The sequence below is a fragment of the Trichechus manatus genome, unplaced genomic scaffold (assembly GCF_000243295.1).
Source record: "Trichechus manatus latirostris isolate Lorelei unplaced genomic scaffold, TriManLat1.0 scaffold00163, whole genome shotgun sequence".
NCBI classification, from domain to species: domain Eukaryota; kingdom Metazoa; phylum Chordata; class Mammalia; order Sirenia; family Trichechidae; genus Trichechus; species Trichechus manatus.
Window position 1 is genome coordinate 1241848 of NW_004444099.1, and position 26482 is coordinate 1268329.

Consider the following 26482-nt stretch of genomic DNA (forward strand, 5'->3'; position numbering starts at 1 on the left):
GCCAGTTCTCCTCTCGGAATCTCAGCGTTTGCATTTCTGCGGTGAAAGTTCGAACCAGTGATTTCTAAGGACGTCTCCTGCTCTGAAGCTGTGGATTCTAGATTTCTTTGTAGCATCTGAGGATTCTAGCTGGGACGTGGAAATCTGAAATGACACTGGCTCTGCGCTGGGCTTTCTGCTCAGCCTTATTTATCTTTAGCCCAGGTCATGCCGGGAGCCTTGGGAGTGTTCATCTGGCTCCCCTAACGTGGTCTTGCATCTACTCCTCTCTCCACCGTACCCGGGTACTCAAGGGGATTTCTCTTGCTTGGCAAATCCAGGCAGGGTACCAGGGCCCAGGCAGAGCCGCAGAGCCAGGCCCCTCCTCCGAGACCCAGAGGCAGCCATGGGGGTCTGTGCTGTCGAGATTGACACCAACATCTCATCTGGCCCTGAGATCAACACCACGGGCATCACAGCCTTTTCCATGCCTGGCTGGCAACTGGCACTGTGGGCCATAGCCTACCTGGCCCTGGTGCTGGTGGCCGTGACTGGCAATGCCACGGTCATCTGGATCATCCTGGCCCATCAGAGGATGCGCACTGTCACCAACTACTTCATCGTCAACCTGGCCCTGGCCGACCTCTGCATGGCCGCCTTCAACGCTGCCTTCAACTTTGTCTACGCCAGCCACAACATCTGGTACTTTGGGCGTGCCTTCTGCTACTTCCAGAACCTCTTCCCCATCACGGCCATGTTTGTCAGCATCTACTCTATGACCGCCATCGCCGCCGACAGGCAAGAGAGGGGCGGCGGGGGACCTAGGGGAGCCTTCTCACTTTGCTGGGGCTCAGAGTGGGGTGATGAGTTGCTGCGATTGTACAGCAAGTTAAGGGTAGAACTCAGGGCATTGCCTCCCAGACCTGGTTATGAACCAAAACTATGTATCTAGAAGACAGAGAACTGTGGAACTGAAGCATGTAGGGTTAAAGTCAGACCAAGGAAAACTTTGCACTAGATGGGTTGTTCAAGGCTGTGAGAGAAGGAACAGAGCAGTGTCTGGATAAATTCTAGAATGTTCTCTCGAGTTGGTCTTTGTTTTGGTGTCTTTATTTTACGATGAGGAAATTGTTTATATTATTTTCCTTTTCCAGATAGATTATACTAGGGGAAAATTGTAATATTGTATTCAGTTGACATATCATGTTGTTGTTGTAGAAAGGCTGTGACCTTTTGGAAGCAGATCGCCAGGCTTGTCTTCCGACGAGCCTCTGGCTGGGTTTGAACCACCACCCTTTCAGCTAGTAGTCAAGCTTTTAACTGTTTGTGCCACCCAGGGACTCCTGACATATCATACAAAGCACGAATCTACCCAGCATGTAGCTGGGCCTGATTGCTCCTTACAAGAGGACCGCCTATTGTCCTGTGCTGCTCTCAAGGGCTGCAGACTGTGAGCTCTGCTGAGGAAGAGTTAGCCGTGCAGCTATCTGTAGTCCTTTTAAGCTGGTTGCAGAGGGCTTAGCCCAGTGTGGATATGGAAGGGGAACTTTGAGTCCATAGCAGGGGTGAAGATGAGAGGGATATAATTTGGATAGTCCATGACACAGAGAGAGCACCAATCTAGTCCCACACTCTCACTCTTCAAAAGAGGAAACCACGGTCACACAGCACCTTACAGGCCCCACAGGGATAGAGGCAGGCTCGTGAGTCAGTGGGTAGCTGGTTTCCTTTGGGTGCTTTGACCTTGGGGAAGCAGGATCTACTTCAGAGTCCTTCCTTCCTCAGTCAGGGCTCTAGACTCATGAGGTCTCAGGCCCACCAGGCCCCAGGACACGCCTACAGTTGCTTTCTGGGTCCTAGGAACACAGGGAAGTCAAACCCACCTGGTAGCAGACAGCTGGAGCCAACCTGGGTTCAAAGCCAGCTCTGCTTCTTCCAAGCTGGCTTGTTTCACTTCTCTAAGCCTCCATTACCTGATGCGGAAAATGGAAATAACAACTCCCACCTGCGGTAACTTGGAAACAGGCCCTGCACCTTACCAGACACCAGGGCACCAAACGGCAGTTCAAATCCCACTCAGGTTCTCCCAGAGAGAGGCAGGAGCTAAGGAGACTGCTCCCGGCTGACTTCATGGAAATCGACCAAAACCAGTTGCCATTGGGTCGACTGCGACTCATGGCGCCCCCGTGTGTGTCAGAATAGAACTGTGCTCCACAGGGTCTTCAGTGGCTGAATTTTTGGAAGTAGATGGCCAGGCCTTTCTTCTAAGGTGCCTCTGGGTGGACTCGAACTTCCAACCTTTTGGTTAGCAGCTGAGGATGTCAATCATTTGCACCACCCAGGGGCTCTGACTTCACGGAGGAGGCGTCATTTCACCAGGACTTCAGTGACTCTAGAGAGGAAGGAGGAGTTCTAGGCTGAGCAGGGGAGGAAATGCCCTGTGAGGGGTGTGCAGGGCTGCCCCACAGCCACAGGGAGCCAGAGAAGGTGCTAGAAGCAGTGCCAGAGGAGGCCAAAATGTATGTTGTATGTTGGCCACGCGACAGAGGGTCTCGAATGTCACGTTTAAAGTTTTGGGCCAATACTTTAGCCACTAGCTATATGTGCCTCTTTAAACCTCAATTAATTAAATAAGATAAAAAGTTCAGTTCCTCAGTGGTACTAGCTCCATTTCAACGAGACAGTGCAGATACAGGGCATTTCCACCAGCAGACTGTCGGTTCTGCTATGGTTTCTGAACGAGAGAGGCACTGGCATAGGGCTGAGGGGCTCGGGCAGGGCAGAGCTTTAGGATAAAGTGGAATACTCAGTCCTGCCCCGAAATGGTTTCCAGTGTGGCCGCAGCCCTGGTTTGTGGCCACCTGAGGGCATGTCCATGCTCAGAGGGAGGTGGCATGGAGGAGGCCTGGTCAAGACTCTTGAGTGCTTGACTCAGTGTGTGGCCGTGGGAGACCCACAGCCCTGCTGGCTCTCTGCACGTTGGATGAGGGCTCCAGAATCTGCAGTCACTGGGCAGCAGTGCTGGGACTAGGACTGGAGGGTGTGGGCCTGGAGTGGGGGAGGGAGGCCGAAGGGTGAGCTGATGGAGGCACACCTACCACTCACTCCACGCTCTGCTCATAGGTACATCGCCATTGTCCACCCCTTCCAGCCACGGCTCTCAGCCCCTGGCACCAAAGCAGTTATTGCTGGCATCTGGCTGGTGGCTCTGGCCCTTGCCTTCCCCCAGTGCTTCTACTCCACCATCACCACGGAACAGGGGGCCACCAAGTGCATTGTGGCCTGGCCCGAAGACAGCAGGGGCATGAAGCACCTCCTGTAAGTCCTCCTGGGTGAGGGTGGTGGGCAATGATGTACGTGTGTGTGTGTACACCTGAGAAGGAACACGTGTGCTTGTGTGTACGGAGGTACATGCATTTCCAAGTGTGTAGTGAGTTGCACGTGTGTATATGATATTAAGTAGATACGTGCACATATGAAAAGCAACATTTACATAGCACTTACTACCTGTCCGGCCTGTTCTAAGCACTTTACATATAATAACCTATTTAATTCTCCAAACAATCAATGAAATATGTACTATTATTGCCACTCTCATTTTTTGTATGAGGAAACGGAGGCATCGAAGAACTAAGTGGCTTGCCCAAGACCACACAGCTGGTCAGTGGTAAAGCTGGCATTCAAATCCAGCCAGTCCTGCTCCAGAGCCCAATCTCCTAACTACTCTGCTACTTAAGTAAGCATATGTGCATCCTTAAATGAGTGATACGTATGTGTACACATGTGTCTGTTACGTGTATGACGTGCTACATTCACTTGTGTGTGTGTGTGTGTGTGTGTGTGTGTGTGTGGATGTGTATATGTAAGCAGATATGTAAGAGGGTGCTGTGTATGCTCAGGCCACAGAGGGCCAGCGTATTGAAGCAGAAAGGGCAGGTAGATGGAACCTGGGATGTTTTCTATAGGGTTCCTGGTGCCTTTTTCATGTTGAGGTGGGCAGCGTGGGTGGGTGACAGGGTGGGAGTGTGTAAAAGAACTCAGGCATGGTCCAGCCACCGTGTGACCCTGGGTAAGTCCTTTCCCCATTCCGGGCCTCAGTTTCCCCAGTTCTCCAAGTGTGGTTTTGTGATCCCCCAGCATTGTGCCATTGGTTAACAGAGGAGAAAGAATTGGTTAGGCCATGGGTTTTGGAGTGAGCCAGCAGGGTCAGAGTCTTGCTCTGTTCCCTCCTGGTTGCAGGACTTTTTGTAGTCATTGAACCTCTCTGAGCCTTTGGCTCCTTCTGGGCGGGGGTAGGGGGCAATGATGTGTGTGTGTAATGAGGAGTAGTAATAGTACTTTGTGAGTCTAAATGAGAATGTGCATGCAAAGCCTTTGACACAGTACCTGGCACAGAACTGGTGCCCAGTATGTGATAGCTTAAATAGAAGTAAAGAGAAAACTAATCTGGAGAGGGTAGATTTGGTCCAACAAAGTCCCAGCTACCCTAAGCATAAAGATGTGGAATGCTCTGAGCTGAGGGCTACCAGGGAACCATGGCAGCACAGCCCCTACGCCCACCTTCTTTAACACCCCTCCCCCAATCCTCACCCCTACCTGGTCTCCATCTGTTCCCAACACCTGCCACAAGAAGACTGCTCCGTGGCCTTCATTGCTGGGGAAGGCATTAAGCCTGTGCATGGGGGATGAGAGGCTCGAGGGCAGACCCTTCCTGGGGTCTCTGTCCCCATCATGCACCCCACCCTCTCAGAAGGACCCACCCCCAGGCAGGCAGTGTGCATGCAGGGGAAGCACCCTACTCTCTGACTCAAGGTAGGGAGTAAGAGGAACATTTTGGGTCTGGTCATTGCGGGGGTGGTGTTCCTACACCTAAATACAGGCCTTTCTTCCTGAGAGGGGAAACCAGTAATAGTAGGGCTTCAAACTGGTTCATTCCAGTTAGACCCCCCTGCTGATAATTTGCTTTTTCACCCCAAGATATACTAAATCAGAATCCACATTTTAACAAGATCCTCAGGTATTCTTATGTACACATAAGAATTGCCTAGGGTACATAAGAATCACCTGAGGATCTTGTTAAAATGTAGATTCTGATTCAGTATATCTGGGGTGGAAATGCAAATTCTCAGCAGGGTGGTCGAACTGGAATGAACCGGTTCACTGCCCTGAATTTAGGGTACCAAGTACCAGCTCTCTGGGAGTTGTGAATTCCAACCCTCATTCAGGCAACAGGGAGAAACAGGAGGGCACAGGTGGGCTAAGAAAGCCATGCTTTATTGTTACTGAGAATTCTGAGAGACGGTTTTGGGGAAGCCTGGCTTTATGTATGAGAATGTGTTGTTTTTCTTGGGTGGGGGAGCATCTAATGAGAGTTCACTTGGGACTCCATCCTCACAGACCCATGTCCTGCGTGTGTGTGTGTGTGTGTGTGTGTGTGTGTGTGTGTGTGTGTACGTGTGTAGAATCTGATGAAATTACAGATGGTCTCTCTAGGAAAATGTAAGTATACCCTCAAAATCAAAATGCAAAAAGAACAGTCCAGGCTGAGAGGAGAAGCATCCCTAATTTTGGCAGGTCTTAGAACATGGTCCCCAAGGCTCCTCAGAGGTCCCTTCTGCATAGGAGCCTAGCCCAGACTGGATTCCTGTCCTGTACCGTGAACCTAGGATGGGAGGAGGCAACAGAGAAGTGTCGATCACACTTGGGAAGGACCTTAAAGATTCCCTCCTGGTTTTATGGATGGGGAAACTGAGGCTAAGGAGAAACCCAACTGGTCCAACGTCACACTTTCAATTAGAGGCTGCACAAGAGCCCCGTTTTTCTGACCCCCATAAAATGGTAGTGGTAGTGTCAGAACCTGTCTAACTTCAAGGGCATTATTAAGAACAAGGATCAGCCCAAGGCTGATTCCTATGAGAATCCAGGTCAGACACACCTCTACTCTCCAAACTTTTTACCAATTCTGACACCAGCCATCCCTTCCACGGTACTCTCTACTTCTTTTCTGGGTTCGACAATCTATTGCAATGGACACACAGAACTCACAGACCATGCTTAAGGTTAAGGGGTTTATTAAGAAAGTAACATGGTACAACTTGGGATCAGGATCAACAGGCTACAACTCAGCATCAAGATCAGGAAGCATGCAGGCAAGGTCTGGAAAGCTTTCCTGAAGTGGAGAGCACATCCCTCCCTTCTTCAGTGCAGAACAGCTCTCTCAGCTTCTCTCAGCCATGCAAGCAAGCAGGCCCTTCTCTCTGCCATGCAGGCCTTCTCTCGGCCTCCTGAGGACACGCCTCCTCTCATCCCCCTCAGGACAGGCCTCCTTTTGGCCATACAGGTCCCCTTCAGCTATGCCCCCTTCAGCCGTGTAGTCCTCTCTGCCTTCCTCCTCCCTCTGCACTGCTAACTGCCCCAGCTCACAGCCAGTGTAGCAGTTTGTTCAGCTCTCCTAGCTGCATTCCCAGCAGTAGGTTTCTCCTGTCACCACCGACTCTGCCACAGGGCCCCTTCCAGGCCCTACCACTGTCTTCAGTGTTACAGCCCTTGACCTGTATTACGGCTCCCTTAGGAGTTTCCTTGCTTCTTCTCTCTCTGCTTCTTCTCTCTTCTTGCCTTTCTTGCCTTTACTCCTTTCTGCTTCTTTTGTCCTTCTGTCAATGTCTGTGGGGTTGGCTGCATACATAAGAAAACTCCTGGTCAATTTCAAGGCATGGCCCTCCCATCAGGGCCACAAAAGGACCAATCCCCTCTCAGCAGGCCACAGACACTTCATTTGCATAGTAGGCTATAGTCACTTCGTTTGTATAAGTATTTGGCCAGTCCCTGCAAGGTGCATAAAATAGACCAATCACAGGGCAGGCTGCGGCCCAGGGCCAAACCACAAGTTGTTTACAGATTATACAGGAAATGTCAATCAACCTGGACAAAAGTAACAAACCCTCTGTGGTAGAAAACTAGGGCAAAGGTAACTCCTGAGGGCATAGAAGAAAAATCTCTCAAGCTGTATTTCCAAAGAACCAAGGCAAAAGGCCAAATAAAGGAACTCATTTCACCACACCACCACAGGATTGACCCTCAATGAAAGGAAAATTGTTTGGGTTTGATTAAGTTTGTAGAGCTGCTGTTCCATGTGGAACAGACTTACTGCGCCTCTCTGGGCCTCTGTTTCCCCATGAGGCAAGTGGCCCTGTTGACCCTCAAGGTCTTTCTAGCTCAGACATTCTGTGATCTCATGATGAAGGTAAGGTGCAGGGGCCTGGCATTCATTGCCCCTCCTCCCCTCTTATCTGCCCCAAGAGCAGGGCTCTCAGCTCAGATCTAGAATGAGGATCAGGAGGTCCAAGGGGCCCCAACCGTTTTGTAATTGGCACCCGTGACAAAAGAGCAAGCAAGCAGAATTCTAAACACGAGGCTTTAGGGGAAAGATTTGTTGGAGCCACCTGCCCCTCACCCTCAGGGTGGCAGCACCTCTTAAAAGGGGCCCAGCGAGGCTGGAGGTTGGCACATGGAGGCGCTTGGGAACACCTCAGCCTCCTACTGAGAAAGAAAAAAGTCACATACAGGGCCAGGGTCTCAGGCCTACTCATAGGGTGCGCCAAGGGCTCCCACCACAGACCTGCCTGGGAGTCAGTCCTCAGCCCGCGCCTTGTTGGAAGGAGACTGCAGCATCATGCAGGGGTGGGACGCGTCTCCTTTACACTCTTTCCAAAAGGAAATAAAACAGCCTCAGCACAGTCTGAGGTCCTCCTGGGGCTGGGTAATGACCCATGTGACAGCACTCTGGGCTGCTTGATCAAAGGCCGTGTGAAAGAGCATTTGCTGACATGAACGACGTTTCCAGCCTAATGCTGATGGGCAGGAAGCAGATGATAGACTAGTGTATACAATGTGGTGCTTTTTCACTGCCCCATGCCTTGATAGGGATGCCAACAAATCTATCTAGACAGATAAATATAGATATGTTGTTGTTAGGTGCTGTTGAGTTGTTTTCGACTCATAGTGACCCCAGTGTGACAGAGTAGAACTGCCCCATAGGGTTTTCTTGGCTGTAATCTTTACAGAAGCAGATTACCAAGTCTTTCTCCCACAGAGTCACTGGGCAAGTTCAAACTGCCAACCTTTCAGTTAGCAACCAAGTGCTTAACCGTTTGTCCCATCAGGGCTCCTTAGACATAGATATAGATTATATATATTATTTGTCTGCATCCAAACCAAAAAACCAAACCTATTGCTGTCGAGTCAATTGTGACTCCTAGCGACCCTAGAGGACAGAGTAGAACTGCCCCATAGGGTTTCCAAGGCTGTAATCTTTATGGAAGCAGACTGCCACATCTTTCTCCCACGGAACACTGGTGGGTTTGAACCACTGACCTTCCGGTTAGCAGCTGAGTGCTTAACCACTGTGCCACCAGGGATCCTTTCTATCTATATGCATATATATATATATGATAGATTTTATATTATATAGATATACAAAATAGATAATATATAATAAGTAATTTTATCTATTATCTAGCTAATATATATGTATGTATACATCTATATATACACACATGCATATACATACATACATGCATACATACATATGATTCTGGAGGAAAATATGCTACACTTAATAGTGGTGGGGGTGGGATAAGGAATTTTACTTTCTCCTTGTGTCTAATGGTTTTTGTTTTATTTTTTTTCCCCATTTTCATTAATATTTATTTCCTTTTTTGGTACTTGTCTATAACAAGTAAGGATGCAGGGTTAATACACTTGTCCTTTCTACGGAACAGGAAGACCTCTTTTTGGAATACAGCTTGGCCAATGTTGCCTTTTTTTTTAACCAAACCAAGGCCTTATGCGGCGGCCCGGGATGGGGCCTCAGAGCCCAACCCAGGAAGCCCGGACCCTGGTTCAAGGAGGCCGGCGGGGTCTCAGGGACAGTGCCGAAGGGTGTGGGAGTTGCCCCGCGGACTGCCCCGTGCCCAGGCCCTGGCTCTCCTTCTAGGTACCACCTCACAGTGATTGCCCTCATCTACTTCCTGCCCCTGGTGGTGATGTTCCTCGCTTACAGCATCATCGGCCTCACGCTGTGGAGGCGCGCGGTCCCCGGGCATCAGGAGCAGGACGCCAACCTGCGCCACCTGCAGTCCAGGAAGGTGAGCCCTGGGGGCGGGCCTGGGCGGAGGTGGGCTGGGGTTGGGGCGGGGCCGCGCTGGGGGCGGGGCCGGGGCGGAGCTGGGCCGACTGCAGGCATGCTGTTACCCGGCCTCAGCGGCAGAGAGCATCCACCGGTAACTTGCCCTTGTCCCAACCCTGAGGCGGATTTGCCTTTGGTCTTTGGCCAAATACAAAATTATAGGAACTTCCCGGAATCTTAGGAGAATCGAGGAATCCTAAAGCCTCAGAGAACGTCAGAGACTTCCAAGAGTCTTAGAATGACAGAATCTTTAAAATCTTAGAAGTTCTGCATACCCAGGATGTTGAATTTAAGAAGCGCTCAGAACTACAGGAGCCTACTAGCTAGAAGCACAGGCGAATCCTCAGATGCCAGAAGTGCAGACCTCCAAGATCATAGAGCCCGTCCTGTGGTCCACCTTCCCCAAGTCTGTCTTCCATGCCTACTCGGAGTGCCCCTGTCCTCTCCTTCCAGCTATCCAGGGCCTCCAAAGGTCCTGATGTAGCTAGCATTCTATGTCCAGACCTCCTCCACCCTCTCCCATTCAAAGCTTATCTTTTCTGTGCCCCCTTCCTGCTAGGCGACCAGAGGAGGTAATGCGTTAATCACATCATGTATCCAGGTAAAGCCAGGACTTCCCACCTGGAATTAGGTATTTTTAAGAGGGTGGCTCAGGGAAGTAGTTGGGCAGGGACACCACTTGGGTGTCCCTCCTCACGGCGAGGTGGGCCCTGTTTTCCCTCTCTGGTTCACCCTCCATCCCTCAGAGGGGTGCAGGGCCATGAAGGAGGGCACCTGCAAAGGCAAGCCTGTGAGAAGGGGAAGTTCAGGGGCTGGCTTCTGGGCAGAGGCAGGGTCCCTGGTTGCAGCCTCGTTGCCTGTGGATAGAAGGGCTGTGGCAGACACATCCCAGGGAGAAGGCCTCCTGGGAACCCACACCTGACACACAGGGTCTCCCCTAAGGATAGGGTTAGGAAGGAAAGCTCAGCCACTCTCCAGGGAGAGAGAACTGCTTTATGAGTGATGGGATGCAGGAAGCCTTCTGGAGGAGGTGGCAGTTGAGTTGGGCTTTAAGGAATAAGGACTTCAAAGGAAAGATAGCAGTGTGGGTCAAGGGACTAACGTGTGCAAAGGACCTGAGGTTGAGGCTCAGGAGTGTCTGGGCAGCAGATGCTCCAGGGAACTGAGGCAGTAGAAGTAGATGAGGCCTGATTGTGGAGGGCTCCCCAGGCTGGCCTGACGGGCGCCCCCTGCCCTGCCCTCAGAAGGGTTGGGGGTTTGGGACTCACAGGTTGAAGAGTAACCTGAGCCTCTTCTGGGCTAGATTGTGAAGACCATGGTGCTGGTGGTGGTGACGTTTGCCATCTGCTGGCTGCCCTACCACCTCTACTTCATCCTGGGCAGCTTTCAGGAGGACATCTACTGCCATAAGTTCATCCAGCAGGTCTACCTGGCACTCTTCTGGTTGGCTATGAGCTCCACTATGTACAATCCCATCATCTATTGCTGCCTCAACCACAGGTGAGCCGTATCCCCACCGGACCCTCCCCTCAGCCCTCAGGACTCACAGTCTGGCCCCACCCGGGTCACCTGCCCAGTTCAAACCACCACCCATGTTCCTGCCTGAGCCTTTGCTCGTCTGCCCCTCACGCCACCCTCACATGGGAATGCTGTCCTCACAGCCCAGCCCGCAGCACAATCCTCCCTTTTGTGGGGGCCTAACTTGAGACTCACCTCCTCCCTGAAGCCTTATCCAACTGCCCAGGCCATAGGTGTTACTGTCTGTCTGCTCTCTGTCCAGCGGTCTGTCTGAAAGAAGGAGAGGAGAGGAGGGACAGAGAGCTGGAGGGAGGGGGAGAGGCAGAGAGAGGCAGAAAGACAGACAGAGGGAAAAGCGAAGTGAAGAAGGGAAGGACTTGCTTCTGTCCTGACATTTATTTTACTTTATTTATTTTTAAAATAGATTTTATTATTGTTTAGAGCATTTTTAGGGTTACAGAAAAATTGTGCAGAAGGTACAGAGAGTTCCCATATGCCTCCTCCTCTCCCCCCACCCACCGTTTCTCCTATTATTAATATCCTGCATTCGAGTGGTACATTTGTTACAATACAGTACAACGATCCAAAGAAATGAGGCATCAAGCCACAGAAAGGCATGGAGGAACCTGAAATGCACATTGCTAAGTGAAAGAAGCCAGTCTATAAAGGCTGTATACTATATGCTTCCAGCTATATGACATTCTGGAAAAGGCAAAACTATAGAGACAGTAAAAAGATCAGTGGTTGCCAGGTAAATGAATAATTTCTTTGATAAGGATCAGCACAAAGCTGGTTCCTATTAGGCAGAGGTTAAAGATATCCCAAATGTCCAACTTTTCCAAACTGCTGTACCACTCCATCATTTCTAACATCAGCTGCTCCCCCTCCCCTCGGTACTTTCCCTCCTGGCATTGGCTTCCCTAATTCACTGTTATGTCTCACAGAACTCACAAACTGTACTTACAGTTAAGTGGTTTATTAGGGAAGTAACAGGGTACAACTCTGGGATTGGGATCAAACTTGGGAGTAACAGGAACAACAACTCAGGACGTAGTTCCTCCATCCGGACAGCTTCTTCTTGCCCTCTGCTGCTGGGCTCTGCTAGGGGCCTTCGTGGGCAAGGACTACACCTCTTAGCTCCATGGGTTAGCAAGCCCCACTGCAGTCATCTTGTGCCAGTCTTGGTTCCTGCCATCTCGCACCGCCATCTCTTGCTGTCTTCCGTGTTACAGCTCCCTCTCTCTGTCTCCTGGGTCTAGGAGGGCCTCAATGCTCGGATCCTGGGTCCAAATGATACACTCTGCTCCCGTCTCTACTTGGTGGTAGTCAGGCCTCCCCCCTTTCTGCCTCTGGGTTGGCTCGTTTTAAGCCTAGCAGGATGGCAAAACTGACTGACCAATCCCTTAGGGCTTCATACACATTATTTGCATGGTTCCACCTCCACAAGGGTGCCATGCACCTTATTTGCATTATTAGCAAGCTGTCCAATCCCCTTGGTGGGTCACAATAACCTTAAGTTACAGGGCCATGGAGATAAAGGCCATATAAAAGTGATCCATCACACACACCAGAGGGAGGGGAGAGGGATGAATAGGTGAAGCACAGGGCATTTTTAAGGCAGTGAAACTATTCTGTATGGCACTGTAATGATGGATACATGACATTATGCATTTGTCCAAACCATGGTGGTGTTGTTAGGTACCGTCAAGTCGATTTTCGCCTGGTAGAGACCCCATGTGACAGACTAGAACTGCCCCATAGGGTTTTCTAGGCTCCTCACAACCGGACCAGTAAGCAACATCATGATAAACGGAGAAAAGATTGAAGTTGTCAGGGATTTCATTTTACTTGGATCCACAATCAACACTCATGGAAGCAACAGTCAAAAGACGCATTGCATTGGGCAAATCTGCTGCAAAAGACCTCTTTAAAGTGTTGAAAAGCAAAGATGTCACCTTGAAGACTAAGGTGCGCCTGACCCAAGCCATGGTGTTTTCAATCGCCTCATAAGCATGTGAAAGCTGGATGATTAATAAGGAAGACACAAGAAGAATTGATGCCTTTGAATTATGGTGTTGGCAAAGAATATTGAACATACCATGGACTGCCAAAAGAATGAACAGGTGTGTCTTGGAAGAAGTACAACCAGAATGCTCCTGTTTCACATACTTTGGACAGGCTGTCAGGCGAGATCAGTCCCTGGAGAAGGATATCATGCTTGGTAAAGTACTGGGTCAATGAAAAAGAGGAAGACCTTCAAGGAGATGGATTGACACAGTGGCTGGAACAATGGGCTCAAGCATAACAATGATTGTGAGTGTGGTGCAGGACCGGGCAGGGTTTCATTCTGTTGTTCATAGGGTCGCTATGAGTCGGAACAACTTGATGGCACCTAACAATAACAGCAATCTTTATGGGAGCAGATTGCCAGGTCTTTCTCCTGAGGAGCCGCTGGGTGGGTTTGAACTGCCAGCCTTTCGATTAGCAACCAAGCACTTAACCATTGCACCACCAGGGTTCCTTAAGGAAACCCATGGGGCTGTACAACACAAAACCTAATGTAAACTATGGACTTTAGTTAACAATGTATCAAAATCGGTTCATCAATTATAACAAATGGACTACCCAAACATAATACATCCTGACGTTTTTAAGAGCTTACTGGAGGAAGGAAAAACTCAGAGGCCTTTCCAGGAGCAAAGTGAGAAGCACCAACCTCATAGAACCCAGCCCTCAACAGGAAGCTGGGGCCAGGGCCAATGGGGCCGGCTACTCCCTGGGAAGAGCACAGTTATTTCCTGTCCTCCAGGGGCCTTCAGGACAGCTGGACGTGACCGTGGCAGAGACAGTAGGGAGGAGGGGCTGGGACCTCACTCCTTCTGAAGACTCTTCTGGTTCTCCTGGCCCAGAGAGGGGCCGACGCTTCTCTGGGGCACTTGCCAGGTAGGGGATGAGCCAGAGAGGGGGCCCAGCACCCAGAGGTCCCGCTTGCAGAGCAGGCCTTTTCAGCCTTGGAAAACTCTGAAGGCGGGGCCAAGCAATAGGAGGTGAGATGTGGACACTGACTCTTGGCCCCAGTAAGACAGTGATGCAGGTGAGGCTGGTCCTGGGCCTCTTTGCTCGTGCCTTTTATCACCTCCCCACCCAGGTGTCCAGGCCACTCAAAATGCCGTTAGGATCTTTGTTGCTCAAACATCCCACCCACCTGGGGCAGGCCAGAAGGAAGTGACAGCTAAGATTTTTTTGAGAGCTTACTAGGTATGGGGAAGTGGGGCGAGCTGGTTCAGGGTGAGAGAATGATCAGGAGGTTGGTACGGGACATTGTGTGTGTGGATGTAAGCTACAGAGACCATCAAGCGCCACACTGTGGTAACTTGTGGAACTACAATGCAAGGAACCAAATAAGTCTAGGTTTTCTGCAGCATGGAACCCTGCATCCCCAGGAACAGACAATATAGTGTTCTCTCTCCGTCTCTGTCTCTCGCTCGCTCTCGGCTCTTCTACAGGGTCTCATTTCTGCTTCTCTGAGCAGCCAATGAAATGTTCTCTTCCTGCCAAACCACGTCTTCCACTCACTTTACACGTGAACCTTCATTGCTGCCACTGCAGGAAAGTTATTTTTTAAGCAAATATACCAAAACTTAGTCATTCCACGTGTGTATTTTCTTTCAAAGCGGTCCTCTTGGGAGAGTGTCCTTTTTCCACCAATGCTGCCAAAGCCCAAACTTTCAACAGATGGCTCTGAATACTCCCTTAGAAGCCCGTTAACAAGTTAGCAAGAAAATCAGCTGTTCCTTTATAATTATACTTGGCTCCTTTTTGTTTGTAATAACAAATGATCTAATTCAGCGTAATCACCCACTCCAGTCACTAGACTTGGCTCCAGTTTACCTGTTTCCAACAATCAAACCCACTAAAGAATATGTCTCTCAAGGGACACTGGACAAAGGTAGGCTCCATGGCATGAGGCAGCAGGATGCTTTGGAGGGAGATGAGCTTCCAGGGGTGAGGGCAGCCACACAACAGCCCCTGTAACTGCACCCCTTCCCCCTTGCTGATGGTGACCCTCCACCCCCAGGTTTCGCTCTGGATTCCGGCTTGCTTTCCGCTGCTGCCCATGGGTCACGCCGACTGAGGAAGATAAGCTTGAGCTGAATCACACTCCATCCTTCTCCGTGAGGGTCAACAGGTGTCATACTAAAGAGACTTTGTTCATGGTCCCTTCCGAGGCTACCAATGGGTAGGCTGGGGTGCCCAAGATGAGGTGCCCACTGAGCCCTGAAGCCCTGTGTCTGGCTGCAGGGTGAGGCTTAGCACCCATTGAGAAGTAGCCAACTGAGATCTGAAAGTTGGCCCATTGCCCACCCTTTAATACACCAGTGGAAAAACAAGATGGGGCCATAAACTGTGCAGTGAATGCTGACTCTGAACGGGCTCAGAGAGTGCTTCATGGGATCTAGGTCAGAGAAAACCATGTGAGTTAACATTTATCTCATCCAGAAGCTGCAAGCTCAAATGCCTTCCTGGGGCCAGGCATACAACATAAACGAGTGAATTGGATCAAGTATTTAAAAAAAAAAAAAAAACTGCAAGCGTGATGACAGAAGGCAACTAACTCCTTGCCTCAGTGTTGGGGTAATAGGGAATGGTGAGGACTGTGGCAAACTGGAAGGAATAGGCTCAGCTCTGGACAATTGGTACCTCATGGGGATAGGAGTCCATTGTTGCCAGATCTTCTAATTTTTCAAGAGAAGTCAGAAATCCAAACCTTTAGACTTACCTAGACCATGTGGCTTACATTTTCATAAGCTTTGGGTAAGCCAAACAAAACACATCTGTGAGCAGCACGCAACCGACACTGGTTAATGATCAAGCTAAAGTAAAGACACAAAGGAGGAACCTTTGTTTTGAAAAAGTCCGTTGGCTATGGCTTGCCCAGGGTTTCTCTGCCTCTGCATCTGAGAACCCAAAAACAGTCCAGTGTAGATGATGGTTAGGAGTCAAAAGGAACTAGTCTTGAATCCCAGCTGTGTTGCTGCAGTCGTCACCCTGAACCTCAGCCTCTTCCTCTGCCCAAAGACAAAACTACCTCACAGGAATGCTGTGGGGGTCCACAGAAAGATGTCTATAACCTAGCAGACCAAACAAGGATTAAGTGCTCAATAAACAGCAGCTATAATTTTTATCACTATGATGCCAGCCATCTCACACAAAAGCCGCCTGTAAGTCTGCAATACAGCTCCCACCCTCACTTCTGCAGCAAGAAGGTGGCAGGCAGAGGACACCAACTGTCCTGACTCCTAGAAAGCTCCAAGCCTGGCCCAGCCCACCCCACGGGTGCCCTCTCCCTGCCTGCCCGCTCATCCTCCCCTCCCCAGTGCCCTTGTAGAAGAACCACGTGACACTGTAAATGCACACCGGACACATTCGATGTTATCTGTGTTCTCCGTAAAGGTCACTGTGCCAGAGACAAGTGTCCCAAATAAAGAGACTCTGTTGTCACCAAACTGAGTGGGCCTGCTGTCAGTCCTGGAGGAGGCCACCGAAAGCTGTAGTCATAGCTTGGGAGACTCACGTGGTACCAGAATGCGGACTGATGTGGGATCCACCAAAGGGCTGGAGGAGAACCCAAAATGGCGGCCGTGGGGTGGAACAGCCATTGACTGAGGGTGTTTGAGGTGGGGACAGGGGCAGAAGGGTCAGGTAAGGATGAATTTCCTGTGGAAGGGGTTAATTAAGATCAACGAGGGGGTGATACAGCAAATGCTGGTACCCTGGGCTTCTTTGAAACTTCATCTGTGTTAAGGCAGGGGGTACTATTTAACCTGTTGTCTTAGAGTTGGCAGAGAGGGTGACGAAAGGGCAGCATCTGCTTGGGAATGGCAGTGGGAGGTCCAGCATTGCATTGTCCTCTCGCTAAACCCAAACTGCCCTGGAAGCCAAGCTTTTTCTTTGTTCTGGCTGCAAGTAAGGACAGGTCAAGAAAAGACACAATGAGTCTGTCTGAGGACGGAGGCCTTACAGTCCTTTACCCTCTTAAAGATGCTGGGGTGGGGCTGAGGAGCCCCTCCATGGGAGAGGACCCAGGGGCTAGGGTAGGGAACCGACAGGGCAGGTGCTGGAAGATGAGGGGAGAGGTTACTTCTGTGGAGTGTTACAGGGAGGTCCTTGTGCCACACTAAGGCAAGGGGGTCTGAAGGACACAGTCTTCATTTGAAACTCTCTCCCACACCCAAAAGACCACCAATATTCCCAGTGTTAGGCTCCACTTCACTCTAAGACTTCCTTCCCCCTCCCCAGCCATTAAACATGACTCGAGTCTTTGAGTTGGTACAAAGTTTACTAGGTCATACAACATGGCTCACAAAAGCAATGGGAGATTCCAGTGACGGCATTGTTGGTCGGTCGGTTCCTTTTACCCAAATGGAGACAAGACACTTTCCCACAGGATTGCCACCTCCCCCCACAAGACACACAGAATGCAAGACGCTCACAATGTTGCTATGACTGGTTCCACAGACACACAATTTGGTAGCACTGGTATGTCCTGACAGGGACTCGCGATGCCACACAGCAGCGGGCACTGGGATGGGAGGAATCAGCTAACGCTACGTCCACACACACCCTTCAGGTGGTGCCCTGGGAGGCGGAGTCCCGGCAGTGTCTGCTGGTGATAATACATTTCACACGGGGGATGCATCCCCAAGGACGGGCGTCGGCGGCCTCTAGGGCCTGTCCGAGGACGTGACTTTTCATCTGGAGCCAATAAATAACTTCAGTGGATGAATGCATAAATTAGAAGTGGATGTCACTAGGCTTCACACGTGGTGGACAAATCATGCAGAGTGGCAGGGCGGGTGAGGGAGGATCCGGAGGTGAGAGACATTACCAACAGCACACACTCTATCTTGTACCCTACGTTATACGCCATAAGTTGGGTTTTGTTTTCCTCCCAGCTGCGGTGGTAGCAGGCTCCTGCGCCGGCACCTCCCGGCACGGCTCACTGGGAGGAACGAGGGGGCGCTGCTCGAAGAGAGATGTGCTGGAAGGGCGGCAGGCTGGGGGTCTTGGGCTCTTAGCTGCTTGGGGGCACTTCTCCTCGGAGCCGCACGCCCACGGCCGTGATGAGGGCGGCCCCTTTGCCACTACCATCTTCTGACAGCAGGAAGGACACGTTACATTGTGGTGACAGTTCCTTCACGGTTTGGTGCATGATTCTGGAGAAGCTGGAAAAGGCAAAAAATGCAGGGGAAGGGGAGGGAGAAGAAGAGGAGAAGACACGTCAGACCTAGCTGAAAACGCTAAGGCACCTAACCGTAAAGAGGGCAAGCAAGATGGGTGGGCCCATTCGAAAGTGGTTGCAGCTTACTGAAGATGGTTGTGCTGAAATTATATTTATAGTCAACTCTGTTATCACTGTTTTCAGCAGAGAGCCACGGCTGATAAACCAAAGACAAGCTATTCGGTAGAGTTTATAAGGGCCAGGGCATGAATAACCCACTCAGACATACCCACCCTCAGAGCTTGGGGCTCCTGGGGGAGCTGAAAATGCAGATGGGTGCTAGGCTTGTCCAAACTGGTCAAGTACTGCGCCAGTTCAGGCGGCTACGTGTGAGCAGACAAACTCCACACCAGCTGCAGTCCCTCTGAGACCCCCACCCCACCCCCTTCAACAGCCCAGCACCCAGCGCCTGAAGCCACAGGAGGGAGGCCCCCCAGGGAAGGACAGCTAGTGAGAAGTGACGCTATGCACTTGCATCCTATAAAGAAGATGAAAGACAGGGCCAGGCGGGGATTCCTGGGGAGATGGGGCTCTAAGAGGTTAGAACAAGGGCAGTTATTGAGCACCTACTAGGTGCCCATACTTTATGTACATAAATTCCAGTTGTGCCAGTGGCTACCATTATCCCATGTTATAGATGAGGAAGATGAGGCTTTGCAGAGATGAGAAATTGAACAGAGCTTCTGAGTGATGGTGCTGGGATCAAATCCAAGCCTGTCTGGGCCCAAAGCCTGACTCTAAGTCACTCCCATGTGCTGCCTCAGATGACGATGATGCCTACTAAGGTGGAGAGACAGAGGTGGGGATGGAGCAAGGCGGATAGTTCCATCCCACACCATGGCCATAAGCAGGTGATGTCTACGCTGAGCTAGGTGAGGTCACTCATCAGTGGGGTGACATTACGGCCCTGTTTGCCTGGGATGGTCCCAGTTTGCCTATGGTCCCAGAGTAATGATTAGTAATACCCCCTTCACTGGCAAAAGTACCCCAGTTTGGGCGGTAAATTATATGGTCACTCTCACAGAAGAGCCAAGGTTTGGGACATGTGGTGGATCAAACAGCATGTGTCCTTCTCTGGCATGGGATGTTGGGTACTCCTCAGCCACTGGCCTCTAGGGACCAAAAGGAGGGTACTTCCTACCCCTACCTGCCATGAAACCCAGGGCCAGAACTGAGCTGCCCTTCCAAGTCTTGAGAAACTCTGGATTTAGCAGGTGAACAAGACAATGGGCCCTCCTCCCACTTTCCTTCACTCCCTCTCCCCATTTACCAAACACAGCCTTCAGCCAGGCTGATGGGAGGCCCATGCCCACCCCTGCCTCCTTCCCTGTTCCCAGCCCGGACCCTGCTTGACCTAAAAGGGGCCCAGGAGGAGTGGGGAGAGGGGGACACATCATGCTGCTGGTCCGAGCTGGCCAAGTGCAGCCACTTCTCTGCCTCCTCAAGGATCCCGGCCAAACTTCAGAGCTGATCATTATTTCATCCCAGACAAGCCCAATCCCTGAGCACTCTAAGCCTTTTGGCTGGTTGTGCCCTGGTGAGAACTTCCCTGGCAGGAATCACACTCTGATGCTCTGGGAAGCCCTGCCTACCCAAACCCAAAGCCACTTACTGGGGGTGAAGTTTGTACAGCGTCCCGTCCACTCCCACAGTCACATTCAGATGGTCCAGTCTCCTGTTCTCACGGATCTTATCCACCACGGCCGCCATGCCCGCGCCACACAGCTGCGCGGCCCTCCTGGACACCACCCCACACACAGTCTTCACGAGGATACTGTCATCACAGGTGCTGTTCAGTCCCAGCTGTTGGAGGATGGCCCGAACCTGGAGCAGTGCTAATCGGTCACTGCAGTGGACAAAAACCAGGGGGCTGGATGGAGCAGGACCCGCGAGAGCAGCTGGGAGCAGACTCCAAAGAACCAGCCGAATCACTGTGCTTACCCACAAGTAAGAGTGTGATTTTTTTTTTCTCTTCAAAATAACATTTATTGTTTAATGGTCACAAAGGCATTACATGTTAAATTGTAGAAAATTTGGCAAATCTAGAAAAACATAAATTGGAAAATTAAAACTATCCATAGTCCCAACACCCAGCATAGGGAATTTTAACGTATTTCCTTCCCATCTATTTTTCCTATGTCATAAAACGTTATATTATGATGATTTGCAAAGTGAGGTTGTCCTTTACCTGTGCTTTCTCTCGCTTTTTTTCCTATTTCATACATCTGAGCAATTCCTCAATCCTTAACAGTCAACCTGTGAGACCTGGAACTTGCCAGGACTGCCTTGTTTTTCCGTGTATTGCAAGTTTTCCGCTTTTGACAGGGTGCATGCAGTCCTACCGCTTTCCTATCACTTTCTATTAGTCGAAAATATTTGAGTTCTCCCTCTCTGTCGGGTTTCCGCCTTACACAGGTTCCAGCTTTCGCAGGTTTTACTGTATTATCTGAGAACAGGATTGGAAATGGCTGCTACAGTGTTTCATTCTGGGGCTCACCATAATTTCTTTAGCCAATCTGGGGGAATTCAAATTGTTTGCCATTTTACACCATTATATAAAAATGGTTTGGTGAAGTTTTCTGTTCAAAAATCATTGTGTGCAAAAAAAGACCAGATTTACAGGCCTAAAGGAGACTGGAGAAACCTCAAGAGTATGGCCCCCAGACACCCTTTTAGCTCAGTGGTGAAGTCATTTCCGAGGTTCACCGTTCAGCCGGGGAGTGGACAGCCCCATAAAACCAAATGGAACAAATGAGGCACAGCAGTCCCGGGACAAGGGCCAGAAGGCAGAAGGGGACAGGAAAGCTGGTGATAGGGAACCCAAGGTTGAGTAAGGATATTGTTGATGTGTTGTGAGATTGTTAACCATTGTCATAGCGCAACATGTATAGTAACTGTTAAATGAGAAACTATTTTGTTCTGTAAGCCTTCATCTAAAGTGAGAATAGCAGCACAATTGGAAGAGTGTAGTTGATGTCACTGAACTGTACATGTAGAAATTTTTGAAACCGTGTATCTTTGGCTGTGTATATTTTCACCAAAAAAAAAAAAAAGGTCAAGAAGGGAGAGGGTGGACATGTTGTGGGGTTGTTAACCAATGTCATAAAACAATATGTGTACTACTGTTTCATGAGAAACTATTTGTTCTGTAAGCCTTCACCTGAAGTACAATTAAAAAACAAATCATTGTGTGTAACTCTTTTTCCTTAGGATACACTGCTGGGTCAAAGGGCGGTTGATGCACATTGCCAAGTGCCTTTCAGGCCAGTTTATGAATTTTCTCTGTCTCAAGCAGAGTATTTGGCTGTACTTGTCGTCATGCACCTTTGCCCACTGTGGAAATGATCACTTAAAAACTTCTGACAATTTGATAAGAATGGCATCAAGTGACAGTTTAATTTGCAATTCCTTAGTAAGGATGACCATTTTTTTCATTTATTGACCTTATGAACTACCTATTATGTCCCAAGCCTTTTTTCTCCTGGGGTTTGTCTCTGTCTTATTAAATTGAAAGGGATGACAACAATGATGACAATGACAACAGCAGCCAGACTTTTTGAGGACTTACTCTGTGACAGACACTTCACATATATCACCTCCTTTACTCCTCCTAACCACCAACCAATGCAGGTACAACATTCCCATTTTAAAGATGAGGAAACTGAGGCTGGGAGAACTGAGCTAACTCCCTGAAGGCGCATAGCCAGGAGGGCAGAGCCAGGTCTGCCTGTCCAGACCTGCCGGAGCTATCGACCACCAAGTTGTGCTCTGTGTCTTGTCATATACAATGCAGATGCTTTCCTCAGCTTACTGTTTTGACTACCTTTTTTTAATTTTTCTAATTTACAGAAGCTTACATCATAATGTAGCTGAATTTGGCAGTTTTTCTTCTATGATTTCTTTCTTTGCTATTAGGCTTAAAAACACCTTCCCTACCCTGAGAGGAGAAAACTATTCACTGATATTTTCTTCTCTTTCTTCTATGCTACCTATTTTCTCCGTTTAGCTCTCTGATCCGTCTGGGTTGATGAGGGAACAGAGGCAATAACTCATTTCCTGACCCCGAGCCACACCCAGCACGGCGCCTGCCCCTGGTGCTGTGGAGTGCTGCCGCCCAGCGTGCTCAGCCCTCCCTTTTGTCTGCTGCTAGCCCCTCGCTGCCTTGGTTCTGTGGGCGGTGAGATTTACCTGCAGGTTAAGATCAGGCATGGGCAAAAGCAACGCATGGGCTCCAGTGAGCTATAACATTAGAGTTCTTTCTCATTATAAAGATAAGGAGGTGATGGCATGACTGGTTTTGCTTTTCAAGAGCACTTTTTCACCTTCTCTCACAGCTCACCTTGGAAGATTGCAAAAGCAGGGACAAGAATGTTCACTCCTCGTGAGAAAAACAGAAGGGAGACAGAAGTGACTTTCATGGGGCACACGCTGGGTGGCCAGGCTTGGCCCCCAGGCTGCCTTTCTGATGATCGGGGGGATGGGGCTAGGCAGTGGTTCCTGGCTCTGTCACACTCAATGCCCCTTCAATACAAATATTTTTAATGCACTTTTGTTGTTGTGAGGTGCAGTCGAGTCGATTCCAACTCACAGTGACCCCATGTGACAGAGTAGAACTGTCCCACAGGGTTTCCTAGGCTGTAATCTTTCTCCCGCAAAGCAGCTGGGTGGGTTTGAAAGGCCAACTTTTCAGTTAGCAGCCAAGTGCTTAACCGTTTGTACCACCGAAAACCAAAACAAACCCGTTGCAATCAAATGGATTCCGACTAACAGCAACCCTATAGGACAGAGTAAAACTGCCCTGTTGGGTGTCCAAGGAGCAGCTGGTGGATATGAAAGGCTGACCTTTTGGTTAGCCGCTGAACACTTAACCACTGTGCCACCAAGGCCACCTTTGTGCCACCAGGGCTCCTTAAAATGCTCCTTTACTACCCTAAAGTGGAATCCACATAACCACTTATACATATATTTTTAAATATATGTGTATTTGAATATATTGCCCCAAACAAATGAAAGGAAAATAATTTAAGATAAAAGTATATGATTTCAATATGCAAATGCTCAGGGCCTGACAACTCCCATTCTAAAGGACAAAGAACACCCTTATAAAGGCCAAAACGTTCCCTAGGGCCCCTACCCACCCGCCAACCCCCCATCAGGAACCACCGGCCAGGCAGACCTCTCACCTCTCGATCTGAGAGAGAAACTTGGTCTCAAAGATGCCCCGCGTCTTCAAGGTCTCAGAGATCTGCCCCCGGAAGAGAAATCCCTTCTTGGTGAAGTCAATCAAGATGTTGCGAACAATCTCCCCCAGGTACATGCCGCTAATCATCTTCTCATACCTGAAACAGGACAAGGCGTGGACATCTGTGAGACGTGACCAGGACTGTCAGCGCCTCGGTCTCAAAGTGACTCCAGGGTATCAGGGATGGCTATGTGCCCAGCCTGGGCTCCCGCAAGCAGCAGAGACACAGGAGAGGGAGACCAGGACAGGCTGGAAAATCTGCAACCCTCCTCAACCAAAAGCAAAACCACGGCTGAAGCTAGACCATCTCCCTCCTCATCTACTTCCTGCCTCTTACCTGGCTAACCCCCACTCCAGCTCTCGGCTCAAACGTCACTTCCCCAAGAGGTCTTTCCTCTTCTCCAGACTGGGTTATACCTGCCTGCTATGGGCCCCCAAACACCCCGCCCTTCTCCGTCTTCACGAGGGTCCACTGCCTCTCTTGTCCACCCTGCAGAAAACCCCAAGAGGACAGGGACTGTGAGTCTTGTTCAGCTTTCAATCCCCAGAGCCCTGCATAGCACTCAGCTCTCAGTCAGTGTAATACCTAGCTGCGGACTAAGCCAACAACTGGACTGTCTTCCAGGGGCAAGATGGCAACAAGCGGGAATGGCCTCAGTGTTCTTCAAGGTTTTGCAAAAACCCAGAGTACTGGTCAAGATACAGTGGAGTGACAAGGCCAGGCAGGTTGGAGAATTCAGGCGGCCACAACCCACCCGAGGTCAACCTGCTCTTGGGGCTGTGAATTTCCTGCCCTCTCCATACGCAAGGGTCTCGAAAAATGACAAGGGATTTCAATGATTCCATGGCACACACTCAAGCCCAGCATCCCCACACTGGGAAGACTGCGGTACGATCCTCTGACTCCACCAACAAGGCATCTCAGTTTGGAGCTGGTATGTCTTTAATCCCTTTGCTAATCTCCCTTTTGTAAGAAGGGGGTCTCAGTTTAGAGCTTTGGCAGGGCAACAGCATCTAGATAGAATGTAATTACACTGCTGCTCTTCACTGTATTCATTTTCATGGTTACCATCTGTTTATGGTAATACTGGGTTTCCTTCCCCCGCCCCCATTAAATTTAAGTAAAGAATACAAGCCAATTTAAAGAAAAACGTTGAGTGAATAAACAGCATAGGTGGCATTCAGAAAAGGCACAAATCTTAAGGGTGATTGCAAAATGACTTATGTTTGGGAGGTGCTACCCCAACCCTTCTTTTCTCTGGTTCCCAACTTGTGCCGGCTATCGCAGAAGATGGCATGTTTCCTGAGACCAAAGGAGGCCCAAGAGCTTGAGACAAAGGGTCACTGGGAAGAGCAGACACCAACCATCATCTCAGAGTCTGAGACCTGAGCTGCAAAGCTCCAAACAGCCACTAGATGGCAGAAGAGGTTCACTGTAGGAAGACTTCAGAAAGCGGCTCTGCTTTACCCCGCCTCCCCCCTCCCCTTGCCCAAATCCCACCCCCAACTGGCTATATCCCAATTTCCCTTGACCTTTGACAACTGCTGGCCAAGTGCGTTTTATTTCCACTAAAACAAAACAAAACGAAAACCTGCAGACCAACAGGTTTCTATCTCAATGGGGAAGAAACACAGCAAAGAGAAAGCCAAAATCTTCCAGGATGAAAAAGGTCACCGAGGGAAGCCATGTGGCCACAGCCACCCTGTTCTCTGGGCATTTTCCTAGGCAGAGGCGGTTCCTGGCCAGGACAGTAATCCCCCGCCATCTTGTACCAATCACCCGCCATTGTGTACCTTGCAGGGGCTACCTCGCTGGTTTTCTGCTGTTCTTGGACCAAGCCAAGGTCAGGAGTAAAACAAGAACCTCCAGGGGCCAATCTCCAAGCCTCTGTCCACACCCTGCTCCCCCTAGAAACTTCTTTCACCGTGAGAGGTAGGGTACAGCCAAATGTTCTCCCCAGCAGACTACCCCTGACCCCCTCATGTGTCTCCTCCACCAGGCAGAATTACCTTTGTTTCCCAGCATTTAGAGAATATTCATCCACCAATTTATCATAGCCTGTTCTGATATCATCCAGACACCCGTTGTCTCCAAAGGCACCCCATTCCATGTTGATACACATCTGCCCATCATTCCCTTCCACCGTCTCAACGTTCTTCATCTCTTCCATGTAGCAGGCATTGCTGCCCGTTCCTGAAACACAGAGGAGGGGAGATACAGGGCTAGGCTTCCAAACTTGGGAGATATGCAGCTGGGCCTGGGGTATATTTTTGAGGGTACAATTTCTTAAATAGACTTCACTTTTTAGGGCAGTTTTAGGTTTACAGAAAAATTGTGCAGAACGTAGAGTTTCCATCTGCCCCCCTTCCCCCTGCACTGTTTCTCCTATGGTTAACATCTTGCATTCCTGTGGTATATTTGTTATAACTGATGAACTAATACTGATACATTATTATTAACTAAAGTCCACAGTTCACATTAGGGTTCACTCTTTGTGTTGTACAGTCCTAGGGTTTTGACAAATGCATACTGTCCTGTATCCACCAATACAGTATCATACGAATAGCTTTGCTGCCCGCCAAATGCCCTGTGCGCCACCTGTTCATCCCTCTCCCCTTTCCTAAACCTCTGGTAACCACTGATTTATTTACTCTCTCTACAGTTTTGCCTATTCTTGAATGTCATATAGTTGGAATCATAATAATGGAATCATAAAGTATGTACTTTTCTCATACTGGCTTCTTTGACGTAGCAATATATATTTAAGGTTCCTCCATGTCTTTTTATAGCTAGATAGCACATTTCTTTTTATTGCTGAATAATACTCTATTGTATGGATGTATCACAGTTTATCCACTCACCTACTAAAGGACATTTTAGTTGCTTCCAATTTTTGGCAATTATGAATAAAGCTGCTAAAAACATTCATGTGTTGGTTTTTACGTCAACCTATGTTTTCATCTCATTTGGGGAAATACTTAGGTGCACAATTGCTGGATAGTATGGGAAGCCCACATTTAGCTTTAAAAGAACTGCCAGGCTGTCTTCCAAAGTGGCTGTACATTCTGCGTTCCCACCAGCAACGAACGAGGGTTCTCGTTGCTCCACATCCTAACCAGCATTTGGTGGTGTCAGTGCTTCGGATTTTCGCCATTCTAATAGGTGTGTGGTTTATCTCACTGTTTTCATTTGCATTTCTCTAGTGACATATGGCCCTGGTGGCGCAGTGGCTAAGAATTTGGCTGCTAACCAAAAGGTCGGCAGTTTGAATCC

General features: G+C 49.6%; 2 protein-coding genes across 7 annotated transcripts in view; one reads left to right on the forward strand and one right to left on the reverse strand.

The window, feature by feature from the left end:
• The first annotated feature begins 385 nt into the window (after positions 1–385).
• On the forward strand, positions 386–15048 carry TACR2 (tachykinin receptor 2). Its single transcript, XM_004386380.3, has 5 exons — positions 386–777; positions 3103–3297; positions 8975–9125; positions 10470–10666; positions 14763–15048. Exons 1-5 carry the CDS (start codon positions 386–388, stop codon positions 14926–14928), a joined length of 1101 nt encoding a protein of 366 aa, XP_004386437.1. The 3' UTR covers positions 14929–15048.
• Positions 15049–17005: 1957 nt separating this feature from the next.
• HK1 (hexokinase 1) overlaps positions 17006–26482 on the reverse strand; it is an 83360-nt gene continuing 73883 nt past the window's right edge. For 5 of the 6 annotated variants that reach the window (XM_023740726.1, XM_004386381.2, XM_023740725.1 and 2 more), the window contains 4 exons: positions 25219–25402; positions 23150–23305; positions 19579–19812; positions 17006–17910 (listed from right to left, as the gene is read on the reverse strand). In XM_023740726.1, coding sequence (XP_023596494.1) covers positions 17760–17910; positions 19579–19812; positions 23150–23305; positions 25219–25402 — 725 coding nt within the window. In that variant the 3' untranslated portion in view covers positions 17006–17759. Of the gene's footprint in view, positions 17911–19578; positions 19813–19919; positions 20009–23149; positions 23306–25218; positions 25403–26482 lie in introns of those variants that run through there. The other variant, XM_023740727.1, reaches the window with a different exon arrangement.

Excerpts from the sequence above, each read along its gene's own strand:
- TACR2 (XM_004386380.3), top strand. The coding sequence starts at position 386 with ATGGGGGTCTGTGCTGTCGAGATTGACACCAACATCTCATCTGGCCCT. Across the intron at positions 778-3,102 it reads ACCGCCATCGCCGCCGACAG|GTACATCGCCATTGTCCACC; the intron begins GCAAGAGAGGGG and ends CTCTGCTCATAG. Across the intron at positions 9,126-10,469 it reads GCCACCTGCAGTCCAGGAAG|ATTGTGAAGACCATGGTGCT; the intron begins GTGAGCCCTGGG and ends CTTCTGGGCTAG.